This window comes from Elgaria multicarinata, chromosome 7, assembly GCF_023053635.1.
Source record: "Elgaria multicarinata webbii isolate HBS135686 ecotype San Diego chromosome 7, rElgMul1.1.pri, whole genome shotgun sequence".
Taxonomy (NCBI): Eukaryota; Metazoa; Chordata; class Lepidosauria; order Squamata; family Anguidae; genus Elgaria; species Elgaria multicarinata.
In genome coordinates this window covers 72481607-72497706 of record NC_086177.1, presented here as the reverse complement: position 1 = coordinate 72497706, position 16100 = coordinate 72481607, and the positions used below count along the sequence as shown (strand labels likewise).

The 16100-nt window shown below is 39.4% G+C and overlaps 1 protein-coding gene across 2 annotated transcripts in view; it reads left to right on the top strand.

The window, feature by feature from the left end:
• PDE7A (phosphodiesterase 7A) overlaps nt 1–14000 on the top strand; it is a 55453-nt gene extending 41453 nt beyond the window's left edge. For both annotated transcript variants that reach the window (XM_063130793.1, XM_063130792.1), the window contains 8 exons: nt 326–421; nt 2359–2459; nt 2998–3129; nt 4067–4158; nt 7309–7453; nt 9325–9421; nt 11434–11514; nt 12238–14000. In XM_063130793.1, the coding sequence (XP_062986863.1) occupies nt 326–421; nt 2359–2459; nt 2998–3129; nt 4067–4158; nt 7309–7453; nt 9325–9421; nt 11434–11514; nt 12238–12449 (956 nt within the window). In that variant the 3' untranslated portion in view covers nt 12450–14000. The remainder of the gene's footprint in view (nt 1–325; nt 422–2358; nt 2460–2997; nt 3130–4066; nt 4159–7308; nt 7454–9324; nt 9422–11433; nt 11515–12237) is intronic.
• The last annotated feature ends 2100 nt before the right edge of the window (nt 14001–16100 follow it).

The following is a 16100-nucleotide window of genomic DNA, read 5'->3' as shown; positions in this document are numbered from 1 at the left end:
AATGATTCTGCTAAGTCTGCTCTTTTGCACAGGAGGAATAGTTAAGGTGACTTAGTCTTTGAGGATACATTTGCTAGTAAAGTGGCTGGTAATATAGTCTTTGAGGATACATTTGCTAGTAAAGTGGCTGGTAATATAATATTCAGTTGACTTCTACTTGCCAAAACTAAGTAAGCTAGAGTTCTATTCCTGCAGCTGGATGGGCTGGAAGCATGTGGTATGCAAAGCATTGAGCTTCAACCCCATATATTCAAGCTATTCAGCCAGTGTACATTGTTAAATGCTTCCCATTAAAGATGTTTCTTTGTGTGTGTATTTTTTTTAGGGAACAGTTTAGTCACCTTAACCTTCCACCTGTTTAATCTTCATGGACTTACAGAGCACTTCCAACTAGATACAATGAAGCTCCGAAGATTTTTAGGTAAAAGGCTTTTTGCAAGTTCACTTTAAACTCTTCTGGTAAATCGATTTTGCAAATATACCATTTCAATCAGAGTGTTTCCAGATATGAAAAACATTTGTAGCACTGAGACGCAATCCTCACGCAAAGGATGAGAAGGATATCTATACTTCTGGATAATGGCCTATTTGCCACTTTAAACTGTATTTCCCAGCATAGAGAAGGGCACAGCAGCCTTACCGAACAGGGAGAGGTAAAGAAAGGATGAGAGGGTCATGAAATGGTGGGTATTGCTGTGCAGGAGAAATAGCCTCCCTAATGGTTGCCAAGATGTGTTGCAGGCTTTAAAGGTTTCTTGAGTGATCCTGGTAGAAGTAGACTTCTTCTAAAGAAGTTGTAGAATACAAATAAAAAAGCCCTTTTGTACAGTTCACAAAGTGTTACTGGAGAGTGGGAAGGAAGAGTAGATTCCATGTGACCCCCCCTTCTCCATCCCACACAACCACATTCCACATAGTGTTCCAAACTACAACAGATGTGCTAATTGTAGGGAAATGATTCAGGTTCTTGGAAAAATGATATTACTCCCACATCTGAAGCACTTCCTTAGAGAAAAAGTACGGATTTTGTGCAACAACTGAAGAGCTGTGCCACTTAGTGCACAATGAAACTCGTGGCTGGAAAGGCCCTTGTGCTAATGTTGCACATAGATTTGCATAAAAAGGCATTTTGTACACTGGATATTCTTGTCCTGGAACTATTTTATTCTTGTAAATTAGTTATGAAATATTAAAGGGTGATAAAGAGCCAAAGGAATTAGGTAACATTTTGCAGTTTAGAGCAAATAATAACGTGGCTATAAACACAGGAGAGCAATCCTGTGGCCCCTAGACAGAGTTTGGAGGGGCTGTAGGATACTTGGGATTCCTGGATTTGAAGTCAGAGTCAGCGCTCCGACCTCGGACCCAGGAATCCAAACTCCCCGCTCCCTCACAGCCAGCATGGAGAGAACTGTGTTGGCTGTATTGGACGTTCCTGTGGGTGGGGAGGGGACATACCAGCTATCCCCAGCCTCCTTCCCTCCCCCTTCCTGACACCTCAGCTAGATGGGCGAAAACAGCCATCTAGCAGAAATGCAGAGCAGGGGGAGCGCAGAGGCACAGATTGCCTCGGCAGCTCCTCCAGCTCTGCACTGGATGGCCATCTCCATAGGACGCTGCCCTAAAACCAGTGTAAGTCTGCTAAATGCTATACGTATCTATATAAAATGCGAGCATAGATATTTGTGTGAGTTCTGCTTTAGAGAAAATCATGATACGTCTTGTAATTCATACCTTTCTGTGTGGTGCAGCAAGGAGACAGATGTGCTGACTGTTACAACGTGAGAGCGATAGTGCAGCAGTTGCTCTCAAGTAGCAAGCTGCATTTTGCTCCAAATAAGTTCTGTTTGGAGAGGGATTGGCAAGGCCCAGAAATTCTTTTGCTAATGCTAGCAAAGATTCGTTTGGTTTTGGGGGGTTTTGTGTGTGGTTTTTTACTTTAGTTTTATTTGGGTTACATTTGAGTTACCTCTGTTTATCTATCTGCAATAGCCTGTGGCTAATGACATTTATAAAATGTTCCAGGTTTCCAGTTTATGCAAAACCTAATTGCCTGATTGTGTAAAGCCCTGGTTTACAGAATTACTCCCCTTTTTTGGGGGGGGGGGAGAAATGGACTGGATCTTCATCTAATAATTTGTTCGTGTACAATAGGCTCAGATCACATTGAAGATGTCTGTGAGTTGGAGGGTAGAAGCTAGTCTTATGCCACTCCTACGTGATGTTGTAGCAGTGCTTCTGGCTGAATGTGCAGCTGAAGCTGTGGGTTTTTTTCAACTGTAACCTGTGAAAAAAAGAAGAGTGTGTGTGATATCATATCAAGGGTAGATTAACAAAATATTTTCTTTCCCCTTGTAGTAATGGTTCAAGAAGATTACCACAGTCAAAACCCATATCACAATGCAGTTCATGCTGCTGACGTGACTCAGGCCATGCACTGTTATTTAAAAGAACCTAAGGTAAAAAATGGTCTTTGTTTTCAGCTGTTTATTGCAAATATCTGTTTAGAGAAAATTGATAATGGCAGTGACATTAATAACAACTTAGTTTTGGTAGTATTGATCCTTCCATTTTATGCTTTTAAAGAGCATTCCATAACATTTCATTCATGTATATGTATGTGTGTGTGTGTTAGTGAAGATAGGAAAAGATAGTGTGTGTTAGTGAAGATAGGAAAACTCCCTTAAATATTTGTAGATCAAGGCACTGTAGGACTTTGATGTTTTAACAGCTGCCCTCCATGCCATAATAAGATGCTTTTGAAATGTGTCGTTTCAAAACCAGCTTGTATGTGGCTTGCCTGTTCATTGAATAAAAACGGTAATGCCTTCTCTGCTGCTTTAGTATTGCTCTCCCTATAAAGAACTCTTAATTCTACAGATTTATTTAATGCATTAGATAAATTTAATGTTTGCATTTTTGGGTACAATGAACGCTAACCAAATGTGTTGGAAGTATCAGTAGTAAATATTCATGTAAGCATACTTTACATTACAGCTTTCCCAATCTCTGACTCAATGGGATATTCTGCTCAGTTTAATTGCCGCTGCCACTCATGATTTGGATCACCCTGGTGTTAATCAGCCTTTCCTTATTAAAACAAACCATTATTTAGCAACTTTATACAAGGTAAGTGAAAACAAATGCTGTTCAGAACAACACCTATTTAAAACCCTTATTTAACAGTAGTCATGAATCCATGATGGGAAGCTATTTATAGATTTTTCTTTTCTTCATCCTGCATTTTTACAGCTGTCAACAAGACTAAATCTAAATATAATGTAATTGAGCCTAACCGTAATAGAGCCCGACAGTCAAAACACCAGTAAAACAGCAGCAATATATAATAAATCAAGTTCCTTTAAAAGTCCAGTTAAATAATGTTGTCTTCACTTGTCTGAAAGCAGCCAGATACACCACAACTCTCCTGGGTATTTACCTGTCCTTCCCAGCTAGCAGCATGACTAAAAGCAGGGCCATTGTAGTGCAAGGAAGGTCCTAGGGTGATTATTCTGGTTTCAAACTGTTCAGAGTTTTAAAAATCAATGCCTGTATCTGGAAGCAAAATAGTAACCGTAAAGTCAAGAGAAGATCAGTGTAATATGGTCTGAATGGGTAGCTTCCATCAGAATCCTCCAAACCTTATTCTGGCACAGCTGAGGTTTCTGGGCCTTCTTCAAGGGCAATCCCATATTAGCACATTATAATAATTGAAGCTAGATGTGAAACAAGCATGAGTGAAGCCCAAATCTCCAGATAACCTCTCCCAGTAGTTTTCATGTAGGTAGGACATTGCCACTGCCCTGTAAGCCCCAGCATCACCTTCTGGAACCTCCCCTGGGGACGACAGGAGCCACTTGAAATGGGACTGCCCAGTCACAAGCTGGAGAGACAATCCAGAAGGATCCCATGGTTGATGGAACTGAAAGCTGCTGAGATCTCCAGGAGAATCAACAGGGTTATATTCCATCTGTCTATCCCCTGGTGAAGAATTAGCATTATAGTTTGTTTAATCATGAAAGTGCAGTTCAAGACTCAAGGAATAACTTTTTCCCTTTACTTTCAGAATACCTCAGTATTAGAAAATCACCACTGGAGATCAGCAGTGGGGTTATTGAGAGAATCAGGATTATTTGCACATATGTCGCTAGAAAACAGGTATGTGTCAAATTTGCTTTTACTGCACAATAGAGAATACATTGCAGAAAATTATTTTAAATTGATTTAAAATAGAAATAAAGAGTATCAACACTTATCCTAAACATATTTATTGCAGGTTTGTTTGAAGGCAATTGTATGTAGCAAAAAACAAAATATATAACTGATCAAAATACAATTCTTTATCTGAATTGTTGCACCTGCAAAATGCAATATTTCATGTGCATTACTATAATTTTTCGGGATTTAAAGTTTTTTATTTTCAAAACAGAAACCAACTTGAACAAACACAATACAAGAAAAAGCAAACAAAGCAAACAAAAAACATACAAAGTGGAAAAAAAAACGCATAACACATAAAACATAAAATTGACTTCTGATTTTCTCCACTGCCCAAATTTATTATTATTATTATTATTATTATTATTATTATTATTATTATTATTTATTTATTTATTTATTTATATAGCACCATCAATGTACATGGTGCTGTACAGAGTAAAACAGTAAATAGCAAGACCCTGCCGCATAGGCTTACATTCTAATAAAATCATAATAAAACAATAAGGAGGGGAAGAGAATGCAAACAGGCACAGGGTAGGGTAAACAGGCACTGGGTAGGGTAAAACTAACAGTATAAAGTCAGAACAAAATCAAGTTTTAAAAGCTTTAGGAAAAAGAAAAGTTTTTAGCTGAGCTTTAAAAGCTGCGGTTGAACTTGTAGTTCTCAAATGTTCTGGAAGAGCGTTCCAGGCATAAGGGGCAGCAGAAGAAAATGGACGAAGCCGAGCAAGGGAAGTAGAGACCCTTGGGCAGGCGAGAAACATGGCATCAGAGGAGCGAAGAGCACGAGCGGGGCAATAGTGTGAGATGAGAGAGGAGAGATAGGAAGGAGCTAGACTGTGAAAAGCTTTGTAGGTCAACAGGAGAAGTTTATATTGGATTCTGAAGTGAATTGGAAGCCAATGAAGAGATTTCAGCAGTGGAGTAACATGGTCAGAGCGGCGAGCCAAGAAGATGATCTTAGCAGCAGAGTGGTGAACAGAAACCAACGGACTGATGTGAGAAGAAGGAAGGCCAGTGAGAAGAAGGTTGCAGTAGTCCAACCGAGAAATAACCAATGCATGAACAAGAGTCTTGGCAGAAGAGACAGACAAAAATGATCGAATCCTGGCAATATTATACAGGAAAAAACAACAGGATTTAGCTACTGCCTCAATATGAGGAATAAAGGAGAGCGAGGAATCAAATATAAAGCCAAGACTACGAGCTTCCTTGACTGGAGTAAGTGTAACATTATTGACAGTAAGAGAGAATGAGAGATGAGAAGGTTTAGGAGGAAAAACAAGCAATTCAGTCTTTGCCATATTAAGTTTCAAACGACGATGAAGCAACCAAGCTGAGATATCTGAAAGATATGCCGAGATACGATCGTGAACATCAGGAGAAAGATCCGGAGAAGAAAGATATAATTGTGTATCATCGGCATACAGATGATATTGGAGGCCATGAGATTGAATAAGATTACCCAAGGGCAACATGTATAAAGAAAACAACAGCGGGCCAAGCACTGAGCCTTGCGGAACCCCTACAGAAAGGAGAAAAGAAGAAGACGAGCTGCCGTTAGCCAACACGCTGAAAGAGCGACCCGCTAGATAGGAGGCAAACCAGTTATAGACAGAGCCACAAAATCCAAGGTCATGAAGGGAATCTAAAAGAAGATCATGATCAACCGTGTCAAAGGCTGCAGTTAGATCAAGGAGAATAAGAACGGAATAATGGCCTTTAGACTTGGCAGTAAGAAGATCATTGGTAATCTTAGTAAGGGCTGTTTCAGTGGAATGCAAAGGACGGAATCCAGATTGAAAAGGATCCAGAGCAGAGTTACTAGAAAGAAAATCAAGACAACGAGAGTAGACCACACGCTCCAGAATCTTTGAAACAAACGGCAACAAAGAGACAGGTTGGTAGTTAGACAGAGATAGCCTATCAAGAGTAGGTTTCTTGAGAATAGGAGAGACTGTAGCATGTTTAAAAGCAGAAGGAAATGAACCAGAGGATAGAGAAAAATTAATAATATGAAGCAAGGAAGGGAGGATAGCAGGGATAAGGTTAATAAAGACGCGAGAGGGAATCGGATCACGAGAACAAGTGGAGGGCTTCGAAGAGCGCAGTATTGTAGACAGTTCATCAGCTGAGACCGAAGGAAACGCAGAGAAATTTGCAGGAGGAACTGACAGATGAGGAACAGGAACTGGAAGAGGAGCAGAGCTGGCCAGATCAGAGCGAATAGTTTGGATTTTAGCATTGAAAAAAGAGGCAAAGTTATTAGCAGACAGAGAGGCGGGGAGAGATGGTGGATTAGGCTTCAGGAGAGAATTGAAGGACACAAAGAGCCGCTGAGGATGCCTAGCATTTGACTGGATCAACGTTGAGTAATACTGCTGTTTGGCCAATGAAATGGCAGAAGAGAAAGAGGAGAGTACAAATTTGTAATGGACAAAGTCCGCCCAGTTCCTGGTCCTACACCAAAGGCGTTCAGCTGCCCGGGAACAAGAGCGAAGGTAGCGGAGGAAAGAGGTGAGCCATGGTTGGGGTTGAGAAGGGCGAACTATCCGAGTTTTAGATGGAGCAAGAGTATCAAGAGTTGAAGATAAGGAGGAATTAAAGAAGGAGACAGCTGAGTCCAAGGAGACAGCCGAAAAGACAGAAGGAAGAGAGGAGGCTAGAGACTGAGAAAAAGCCTCATAATTGATAGATTGCAAGTCACGACAAGAGCGAGAAGCTGGACCCTATTTTATTATAACCCTATTTTTTCTTAATCTACCATTTCAGAAATCCCGAATCTCTTCTTTCTATCTTTTGTTATCGTTGAATACACAGATGAATAACTCTTTCCCTCCATGTTCTTACAAAAAGTCTATAAACTGTTTTCATTCCATTAAAAACATAGATGTTGACTTTTCTCTAATTATTTTCCATCACTATAATTTTGAATGTAAAATTAAAATTTTGAACTGCTGAATTGGGGCTTGCTGTTTCCAAGAGTTGTCAGTTCACCTAAATTTTGTGTAAATGGTCTACAGACTGTATACTCGAGTTTAAATGTAAGTGACTATAGTTCATTTCATACTTCTTCCTCAATTTCAGGCAGCTGATGGAAAGCCAGATTGGGGCACTGATTCTTGCCACCGATATCAGTCGGCAAAATGAGTATCTTTCCTTGTTTCGCACTCATTTGGACAAGGAAGACTTATGCTTAACAGAGGAGAATCATCGTCATCTTATTCTTCAGGTACTTTATTTTGATTCCTAAGTGGAAAAGTAGTAAAATTATTACTAAAGGTCTACTGCACAGTAGCTTTTGGCTGCCACACATGGGTTTGAATAAGGCCTGCTGAGTTCTCTAGGGTATTTCTAATAAAAGCACAGTCCTAAAAACTTAAGGTCTTCTGTTTGTCCACAGCACAGGTACAACACAGTGGCAAATATTTCCCCTATTCTGATCCACCACTGTTCCTTGGCTTTTTTCTGGCAGGAGGACCATGTTGACAGGATAGAGGGTATATTGTCTTGATACCTTTTCATGTCTTTGGCTCTCCTGAAACTACAAAAAAGGCACCAGCAGCAATGTTTACTTTTCAAAACAAGCATTGTTCTTGTAATAGAACAGAATGTGATTGACATCAATTTTTTTTACATGAAATGATTGATGTAATCAATTCTTTATGTTGATTTTTCTGTGATGGGCTAAGTTGCTCACACTGCGATTAGTGAATAGTTTGCTTTTAGTATAGGCTGGTGCAACTCAGCCAGCTGGAAATTTTGGCGTGGTTCAGACAACACGCTAAACCATGCTGCTTATTTTGTGGTTAAGCAGCATGGTTTAGCGAGTTGTCTGAACCAGGCCATTGTAGGGCAGAGTCACTTGATCACTTTCTAGTCTCTTTCTATCCATGGTAACTTAGTTTGGATTGAACAGGACAGTGGTTAGGTGGAATCCGAGTGCATCATCACAGCCCCAGCTCATACACACTGCTACAGGGGGTTGATTTGACGTTGCTTCACCTCTAATAATTCAAGTTACAAGTTTCAGTTATTGGTCAAAGCAGCAGATCACTTTCCAGGCAGTGCTTTCCTTGCAAGGATCAGAACTATTGCAGTATGGGAAGCAGTAATTTAACACGTGGCTTTTGAGAAGATGAAATCTGATGAGATGGCAGGGAGAGCTCTCAAATGAGTTTTATTTTTTGAAGTGGGGGACAGGAGTCCTTTTATGGATTGATGTGTTCTGTCAGCACCCCAATTTTACAAGTAAGTGCTCATAAATAATGAAAGCTGAATGATCACCCTGCTCCCTGAACAACTTTGCCTATTTTCCCTTGCTGTCCTGTGACTGGAACTGCCTCCCAGAATTCCTCTGTTCAGCCATCTCCTTTGCTTCCTTTAAGCTCACATTTTCCTGGAAGCCTTAGATCACCCCCTTTGTCCCTATCCCTTGATGTAACTAAACCAAACCATGTGTCATTGAAGTATTCACACACTGCTCCCCTGCTTATCCCTCTGTTTACTTTCCTTTGTTTCCCTGTGTCTGTTTTAGATTGCGAGCCCATTGGTAAGAGACCTCTGTAAAGTACTTTTCCATAGATCGTGCTTTATAAATACTTTTAAAAAATGATGATACTATGGTAGGAAAGCAGACACAGCCATTCTAAGCTTGGTGTAAAATTATATAGCTTGCTATCAGACTATTTTGTTTATATAGTGTTTAAAGCATGAATATTTTCACAACAATCCAATGTTGAACTGGTATTTCTGGGAGAGGTTAACTTCTTTTTAACATCAGTTTGAACAGTTTTCCTTCCCTACACAGTTGGCTGTGATCTAGTTCAGTTACTTGCATTCAAGTTTATTTATTTATTTATTACATTTCTATACCGCCCAATAGCTGGAGCTCTCTGGGTGGTTCTCCAGTTCCACTGGAGTTACTGGCACATCCACTTGAAATTGTGTGCTGGACTGTAGCCCTCCTTATTGCTCATTATCACTTATCTGTTACATAGGCATAAAGATTTTAAAAGTAGCTGGCTTTATGTTCTACAGTGTAGTGTTAGGTAGTTAATGATACCTTGCAAAATATATAATTAATAACGGTTTATTTGCTAGATGGCTTTGAAATGTGCTGACATTTGCAATCCCTGCCGGACTTGGGAACTAAGCAAGCAGTGGAGTGAAAAAGTAACAGAAGAATTCTTTCATCAAGGCAAGTAGTGAAAAATAAATTGATTTCACAATGGAATGTGAAACAAAAGGTGATAAAAGAATTGTAGTTAAGCATGGCTTTTAAAGGAGATTGGAAAACTTATTTGAACTATTTGCAAGAGTTCCTAACATGCAGTTGGAATGGTTTCCTCAAATCATTATTACTGGATAGATTACTATTTTGCAGAACACTTGACATTTCTGCTTACCTTGAATGAAAAGCTATTTCAGGTTAACAAAAAATGCTGCATGAGTTACTAACTTTGACACACTATTTTATGTACACTGATTTAAGCTGCCTTGCAGTTGAGATGGGACTAGAATTGGATCAGGTTTCTGTACTTTTTGCACATTTGAAACTATATCTAAAATGTTTTTAACTGCATATCTCCTCTAAAACTATATTAACTGTTTTGTAAGCTGTTAAGGCCATTGATTTGCAATTTTCAGTCTGGAGAAAAGAAGACTGAGGGGAGACATGTTAGTAGCGTTCAGGTACATAAAAGAGTGCCACAGGGAAGATGGTCAAGAACTATTTTCCATTGCCACAGAAATTAGAACCTGCAATAATGGGTATAAGTTACAGCTACCTAGATTTTGATTAAATATAAGGAAAAATTTCCTGATGGTAACATCTGTGGAACAGTCTACCTCTGGAGGCTGTGGGTTCTCCATCTCTGGAGGTTTTTAAGAGGCTGGACAGACACCTTTCATGGATGGTTTAATTGGTTTTCTGGCACATTGCAGAGGGTTTCACTAGATGATATTTGTGGTCCCTCCTTCCAACTCCACAATTCTATGATTCATTAGCTCAACTTTTGAAGGTGCTGTCCTTGGAGGATGACCACTGTTCCCCTTCCATCTGGCTACTTGAATAGCAAGAAAAAGTTGGTCTCATTGATTTCCTCAATTCAGCTGTTTCTCTTTTGAAATACATGTACATATTCAACAATAAGGTCTTTAACATGCAGAGGAGGAGATTCTAAATATCATGCATCTTCCTTGGTCCTGTGTTTTGGCTCCACTGCCTAAAAGTCACCACCTTGCTTTTTGCAGGCTGTTCCTATATAGTAGATTATTGCAATAATTATACTGCTGTCTTTGCTATCCTGTGAAGGAGTTCATAACCTGGAGCTCATTTCCTTATGACAGCAAAAAAATTCTTTTGAAAAAAATACTACTAATCTGTGTGGTTATAGTTGCTCAGTGAGATGTTCTCCTAATATTCTTGTTGGAGGGAAGGAACACAGGACAACATCCAATACTGCATGAGTGGAGTGTTACTTCCCTGTCTCTCCCCCCCCCACAATTAGTTCAAAAAGGTTTCCCCAACCTCTGAAGCAGATTTGGGCAGTTTATAGGGGCTGCAAGGAAGTGCTGGCAAGCAGATACAGTTAGGTACAATCCATGTGCTTGTTCTTACCGTCTAGTTTTTCCTTTTTAATGACTTAGGGTGTAATCCTATGGGTCGCACCCTTGATGATAGGAAGCTTCCAAACTCCAGCAGCTTCTAATCATCCGATGCAGGGCAGGAGAAACGATCTTCGCCTCCTTGTCCTTCCGCCAAGCATTTTTCGCTAGTTGGGCTTTTTTGCCCAACGAGCGATTGTGTTTCAGGGTGGCATGGAAGGAAGCTGGAGAGGCCTCAGGATAGCTCCTATCCTGACCTCTCCAGTCTTCTCCCCTCCCTGCCAGCTGAAGCAGATTTGGAGAATCAGATCTCTGATTCTCCCCCTCTGAGATCAGAGCCTTGTCTGCGGCCTTGGGTAGCCCCTCACAGACTGTCTAGGAATCAAAGGATTTCTCCCTCCCTGTTCATAATTGTAAACAATTACAATTCAATTAGTATTGAAATGATACAAATTGTAGTCTTAAGTACTCCAGCTTTATTAAACAGTTGAAGTTGCATTTTGTAGACTTGTCCTATATTTTCCCTTTAATTACAAAAATTAAATAAGCTACCAATTACAGAATTATAGAAAATGGCTAATTAAAGTAATGTTCTGTCCATAGGAGATGTTGAGAAAAAATACTGCTTGGGTGTGAGTCCGCTGTGTGATCGACAGACAGAAACCATTGCCAACATCCAGATTGGTAACTACAGATATATGTGAAACGTTATTACAGTTCCCATTAACATGTAATTTAGGGGAGGTAAAGGATGAAGTTTGTGATCCGTTTAAATGTTTTTGGTAGTTTTTAAGCACAAATTTTATTTTCTTGAAGTGTCGTCTCCCTTAAAGGTGCTTGTGTGAGGCTCATGTCAATCTGAAAACTTTCAATATCCACGAAGTAGGAATTGCACAGACACTGACCATATCAGAACTGTTTTCTCATCTGGCATTTATATTCCTTTATCTGGAATAACTCTAGACAGATGTCATTTGAAGAGGGTTTCATTTATACAACAAATCGTTTTAAGCTAATGATTGTTGGTCTACTTTACTGCTAATGATTGTGACTGTTGGTCTGAACTGTATGGGATTTTGTGTCCCTAGGAGGCTGGCAACTTCCTACCACTTGCCAGTTTTTGTTTGGCTCAGTAACAACCTCAAGTATTCCCCATAATAAACAAAAGTTGTTTCACTTCGGGCTAGAGGGACAGAACACAGTTTCTCTTTACTTACTTGTTTGCGCGTCTACTGATACTTAAATGTATTCATTTCCTTTCCACAAGTGCTTGGGGTAATGTACAAAAGATAAAGAACACAACGATTTCCCATTAAAATGACTTAATATTGAAATGTTAAATTTAAAATGTGCAATGTTTTATTTCTACTCTGGTGTTCTAATTCTAAGTTACTTCTCTTTCTCTAGGTTTTATGACCTATTTGGTGGAACCACTGTTTGCAGAGTGGGCCCGTTTTTCAAACACCAAGTTGTCTCAAACAATGCTTGGTCATTTGGGACTGAATAAAGCTAGCTGGAAGGGTATACACAGAGAACAGTCCAGCAGCGGTGATGATACCGATCCTGCATTTGAGGAAATGGACTCTGATGTAGTACCTCAGGAACACCGACTATCCTGACCCCAGAATCTGCTTAACAAACTGCCTCTTACCTGACATCTGTGGAACAGGGTTTGAGGATAAATTTTGTCTGACTGCCAAGGTTTCAGTGTAAACAATGCCAGCATTATTTATTTCCAAGCTTTTCCTTTGATAACTCATTTGACCTGTTTTCAGTTACAAGGCCTGAACAGAGCAATATGCATATGCCTCGGTTGGCTTCTGCATGGAACCTTGAATATGCAAACCAGAAGAGTGAATGGACCTTGACCTGGAAAAGTACAAGATATATTGTTACATGCCACATTATTTTGTTTTTATTTGATTTTAGAAGAAATTTGAATTAAGGCCTTCAAAGTTGCCACATGACATGGATAATTCTGTTCTTTTGGAATTTAGCAAGACTCCATTCAGTCCTTGTCCAAAATGTGGAAATGTGAAGTTCCCATACTTGGCTGCCTAGGGCAAGAACTGATGTTTACAAATGTACTTGGAAACTATAGGTTCTAAACTAACCTTTCTGCATGGCTGTGAAGGAACCACTAACTTTAAAAAAGATGATCAAATCTGAAACTGCAGCTCATTTTCTTCTTATTAAGAAAAGTCTCCCGTATCACCGTTTTGGCCATGCGTTGGGAACTGAACATTTCACATGAAGCACAGCCAAGCTTTTACTCCAGTGCAGAATGGGAATGCAATTTTAGCAGGCAGAAATACTTCTGAATTTGGGGAGGGGAGGTGGGATCAGTTGGAGGATAGGAAGAGTCCTAATTGTGTTAAGATTCTGCAGTGAAAACATTTGCATGTTGTTTTCACTATTGTACACTTGAACTGCACATGCAAGAAAAAAAGGTGGAATGACTGAACACCAGAAACAGCTCAGGGTATTTGCCAATCTGAAATAAAGTGGGATGGGAAGTGTGTCCTTCAGAACAAGGGTACAAATGCCCCTTTCGCTGCAGTGTGTGTGTGTGTGTGTGTGTGTGCGTGAGTGAGTGTGGATACTTGGGGGGAGGAAGGGGCAGATGGGAAGGATTTGAAAGGCAATGTTTTTTATTTATTCTTTTTAAAATGTGACATTTTCATGAGCAGCCAAAAGGGGGGAAACTAGCAGGTTGCTACAGCTGCCTTAAACTATGCACAAAGCTAAGTGACCAAATTTTGTTGTTGATTGAAAAAGTGCATTGTTTACTTATTCCTCCCTCTACTGAAATGTTACCCAATATGGGTTTTTTTTGATGTGAAAAGGAAAAACGTTTTTAAGGACAAATTTTAAGGACTAATTTTTAATCTTCAAGCATTCCTTTTTTTGTAATTTGTTTTTTAACATTGTTTTAAGTACTGTAAGCACAACTGTAATCTATTTTGAGAAACTGGTGCTTTCTTTTTGTTCATTTGTATTTCCCTTGTTCTTACTGTAAAGACTGTTTATTCCATTCTGTTTACAGTTCGCAACAGCCATTTTTGGGAGAGAGCTTCAGCGTAAAGCCATTTGTTAAAGGCTTTGCCATACTCATTTTAATGTGCCTGTTGCTGTTAACTTTTGATTAATAATAAAAACTTTTCACATTATCTCCTGAGTCTAGCCTTAGATGCAGAGAAGTAATTGGAGCCACTTTAATCACAGAAGCTTTCTGTATCTCCTTTGAGATGTATTTGAACACCTATCTTGCTATGTTTCAAACCTACTTTTAGAGTAAAATTTGGTGGTGGTGGTGGGAGTCAAATGGTAGCATTTCACTGGGTTTTAACTAATTGTGTCTGCTAGTGGAATGGATTCTTCCTATAGCCTCCCAAAGATTTGGGGGATTGCAGGGGGGAGGGGAAGGGGAAGGTAAATTTCCATTGTGTGGGTGGAAGTCCACTTACCTAATGTTAGATTTATTAGGACTTTCCCTTGTTTCTTTTCGGTTTACTTAATTCAAATAGCTATGGTAAGACTTTTTGGATTTAAATGGATTTCCTTCCTTTAAGTACAGTCTATCTATAGGAGGGAATAGAACTTTTAAAAAATTGTTCCCTAGTTCCTGTTATATCAACTTGACTTCATTCCATTAACACCACTGCAGAAGGATAAGGCAAAAGCTCTATGGAATCTGAGCTCCATCAAACAAAAAAGGAAACTTGTGCCTTGGTCTTACTGTTGAGCATCTTGGAAATAGAGGGCCAAGTTTCAACTCAATCATTTTAAATTTAACTATTGAGAGAATACAGGTTCTGTGTACCAAATTGTTGTCGCAGGATCCTGTGCACCTCATTTTATTCTTTCAGGCGATTCTGGGGAAATCCTCAACATCCAGAAAAGCTATTGTATTTTTGAATAACACAAGTATAAGGCTTTGGAACAGGATATCTGTGACTTCCGAAGTTGGATTTCCTGTTACCTGTTTTCCCCCCTAGAGTGTGGATTTCTATACAACCTGCTCTAACCCTAGTTTTCAAATAGTTTTACGACTTCACATGTGAGAAAGTCAAAAAGATCAGTCCTTTTAGTGGTGTTGCAGAAAGTCTAGATAAGTTGAAGGAAAATTACAGCTAACCATTCCTGCACTATTACTGCCCTCCCAAGCTGCATCCCTTTTGAAAAGTGTATTAGGTGGGTTTGTATTAATGAAACCATGACCATGTATGGGAGTGTTTTTGAGTAATTCGAAGAACAAATCAAATACACCTGAAGGCAGTGGTGGGGAACATGTGGCTCTTCAGAGGTTGGATCCAACTCCTATCATCCCCAACCATTGGCTATGTTGGCTAGGGCTAATGGGAGCTGCATGTTTCCTATCCCTGCCTTAGGGATTCATGCTGAAACAAGCTTTAAATGTTACTGTATGCTTCATTTTCTCAGTTGACGTGCTACACTATAAATTAACAGGATTGTACCATCTACTTTGAAACCCCCCCAGAATACATTGCTTTTCAAAAAACAGTGAGGGAGAAATAAGAACAGAAACCATGTGGAAAAAGTCAATTCTTCTAGTGTTGCCTTTATTGAAATACTTTCTAAAACTTTCAATTCATGTCTGGACCTGTAGGTACCATCAGAAGGGATGTTTCAAGTTGTGTCTCTTAAAAGGCCAAGTAAACAGCAATGCAAAAAGCATTTTTTCACTAGTTGAGTTAGCATCTTAAATGTCTTAATTTTGTTTTAATTTACGCATCAGAAACTACCTTGACTTGTGTGAGTCTCGATTCTTGCATGTTGTTTAAATGTTAGTGCTGCAGTGTTCTGGAGAATGCCTTCTACAATGCATAGAAGTGCAACTAGAATCCAAGTTTCCTGGATTTCTAGAACCATCCGTTTAAGTTATAGAAGGTGTTGCCTGATGTTTGTATATATTTACAATAACAGTAGATTATAATCCAATGTAACTAAGTGTAAATTATAGATCTGGCACCCAACATTGAAAAGGTTACTAAAGTTATGTACCCTCTCCCCACAAAACAAAATTGGATGTTCCTATCTGGTAGTGCCAGTGAGATAATATAACACAGTGGTACTTCAGTATAAAGTCATGAGATGCACTTCAAAACAAACAGGTTCATTATAATGAACATTACATGTGGTGATGTCCATGTGGAATGTTCCATCCCAATGAGATGAGTTCAGTGATATATCTTAAGCCTCATGTCTCTTCTAAGTCAGATCACACACTCATTTTATAGCTGACTGAC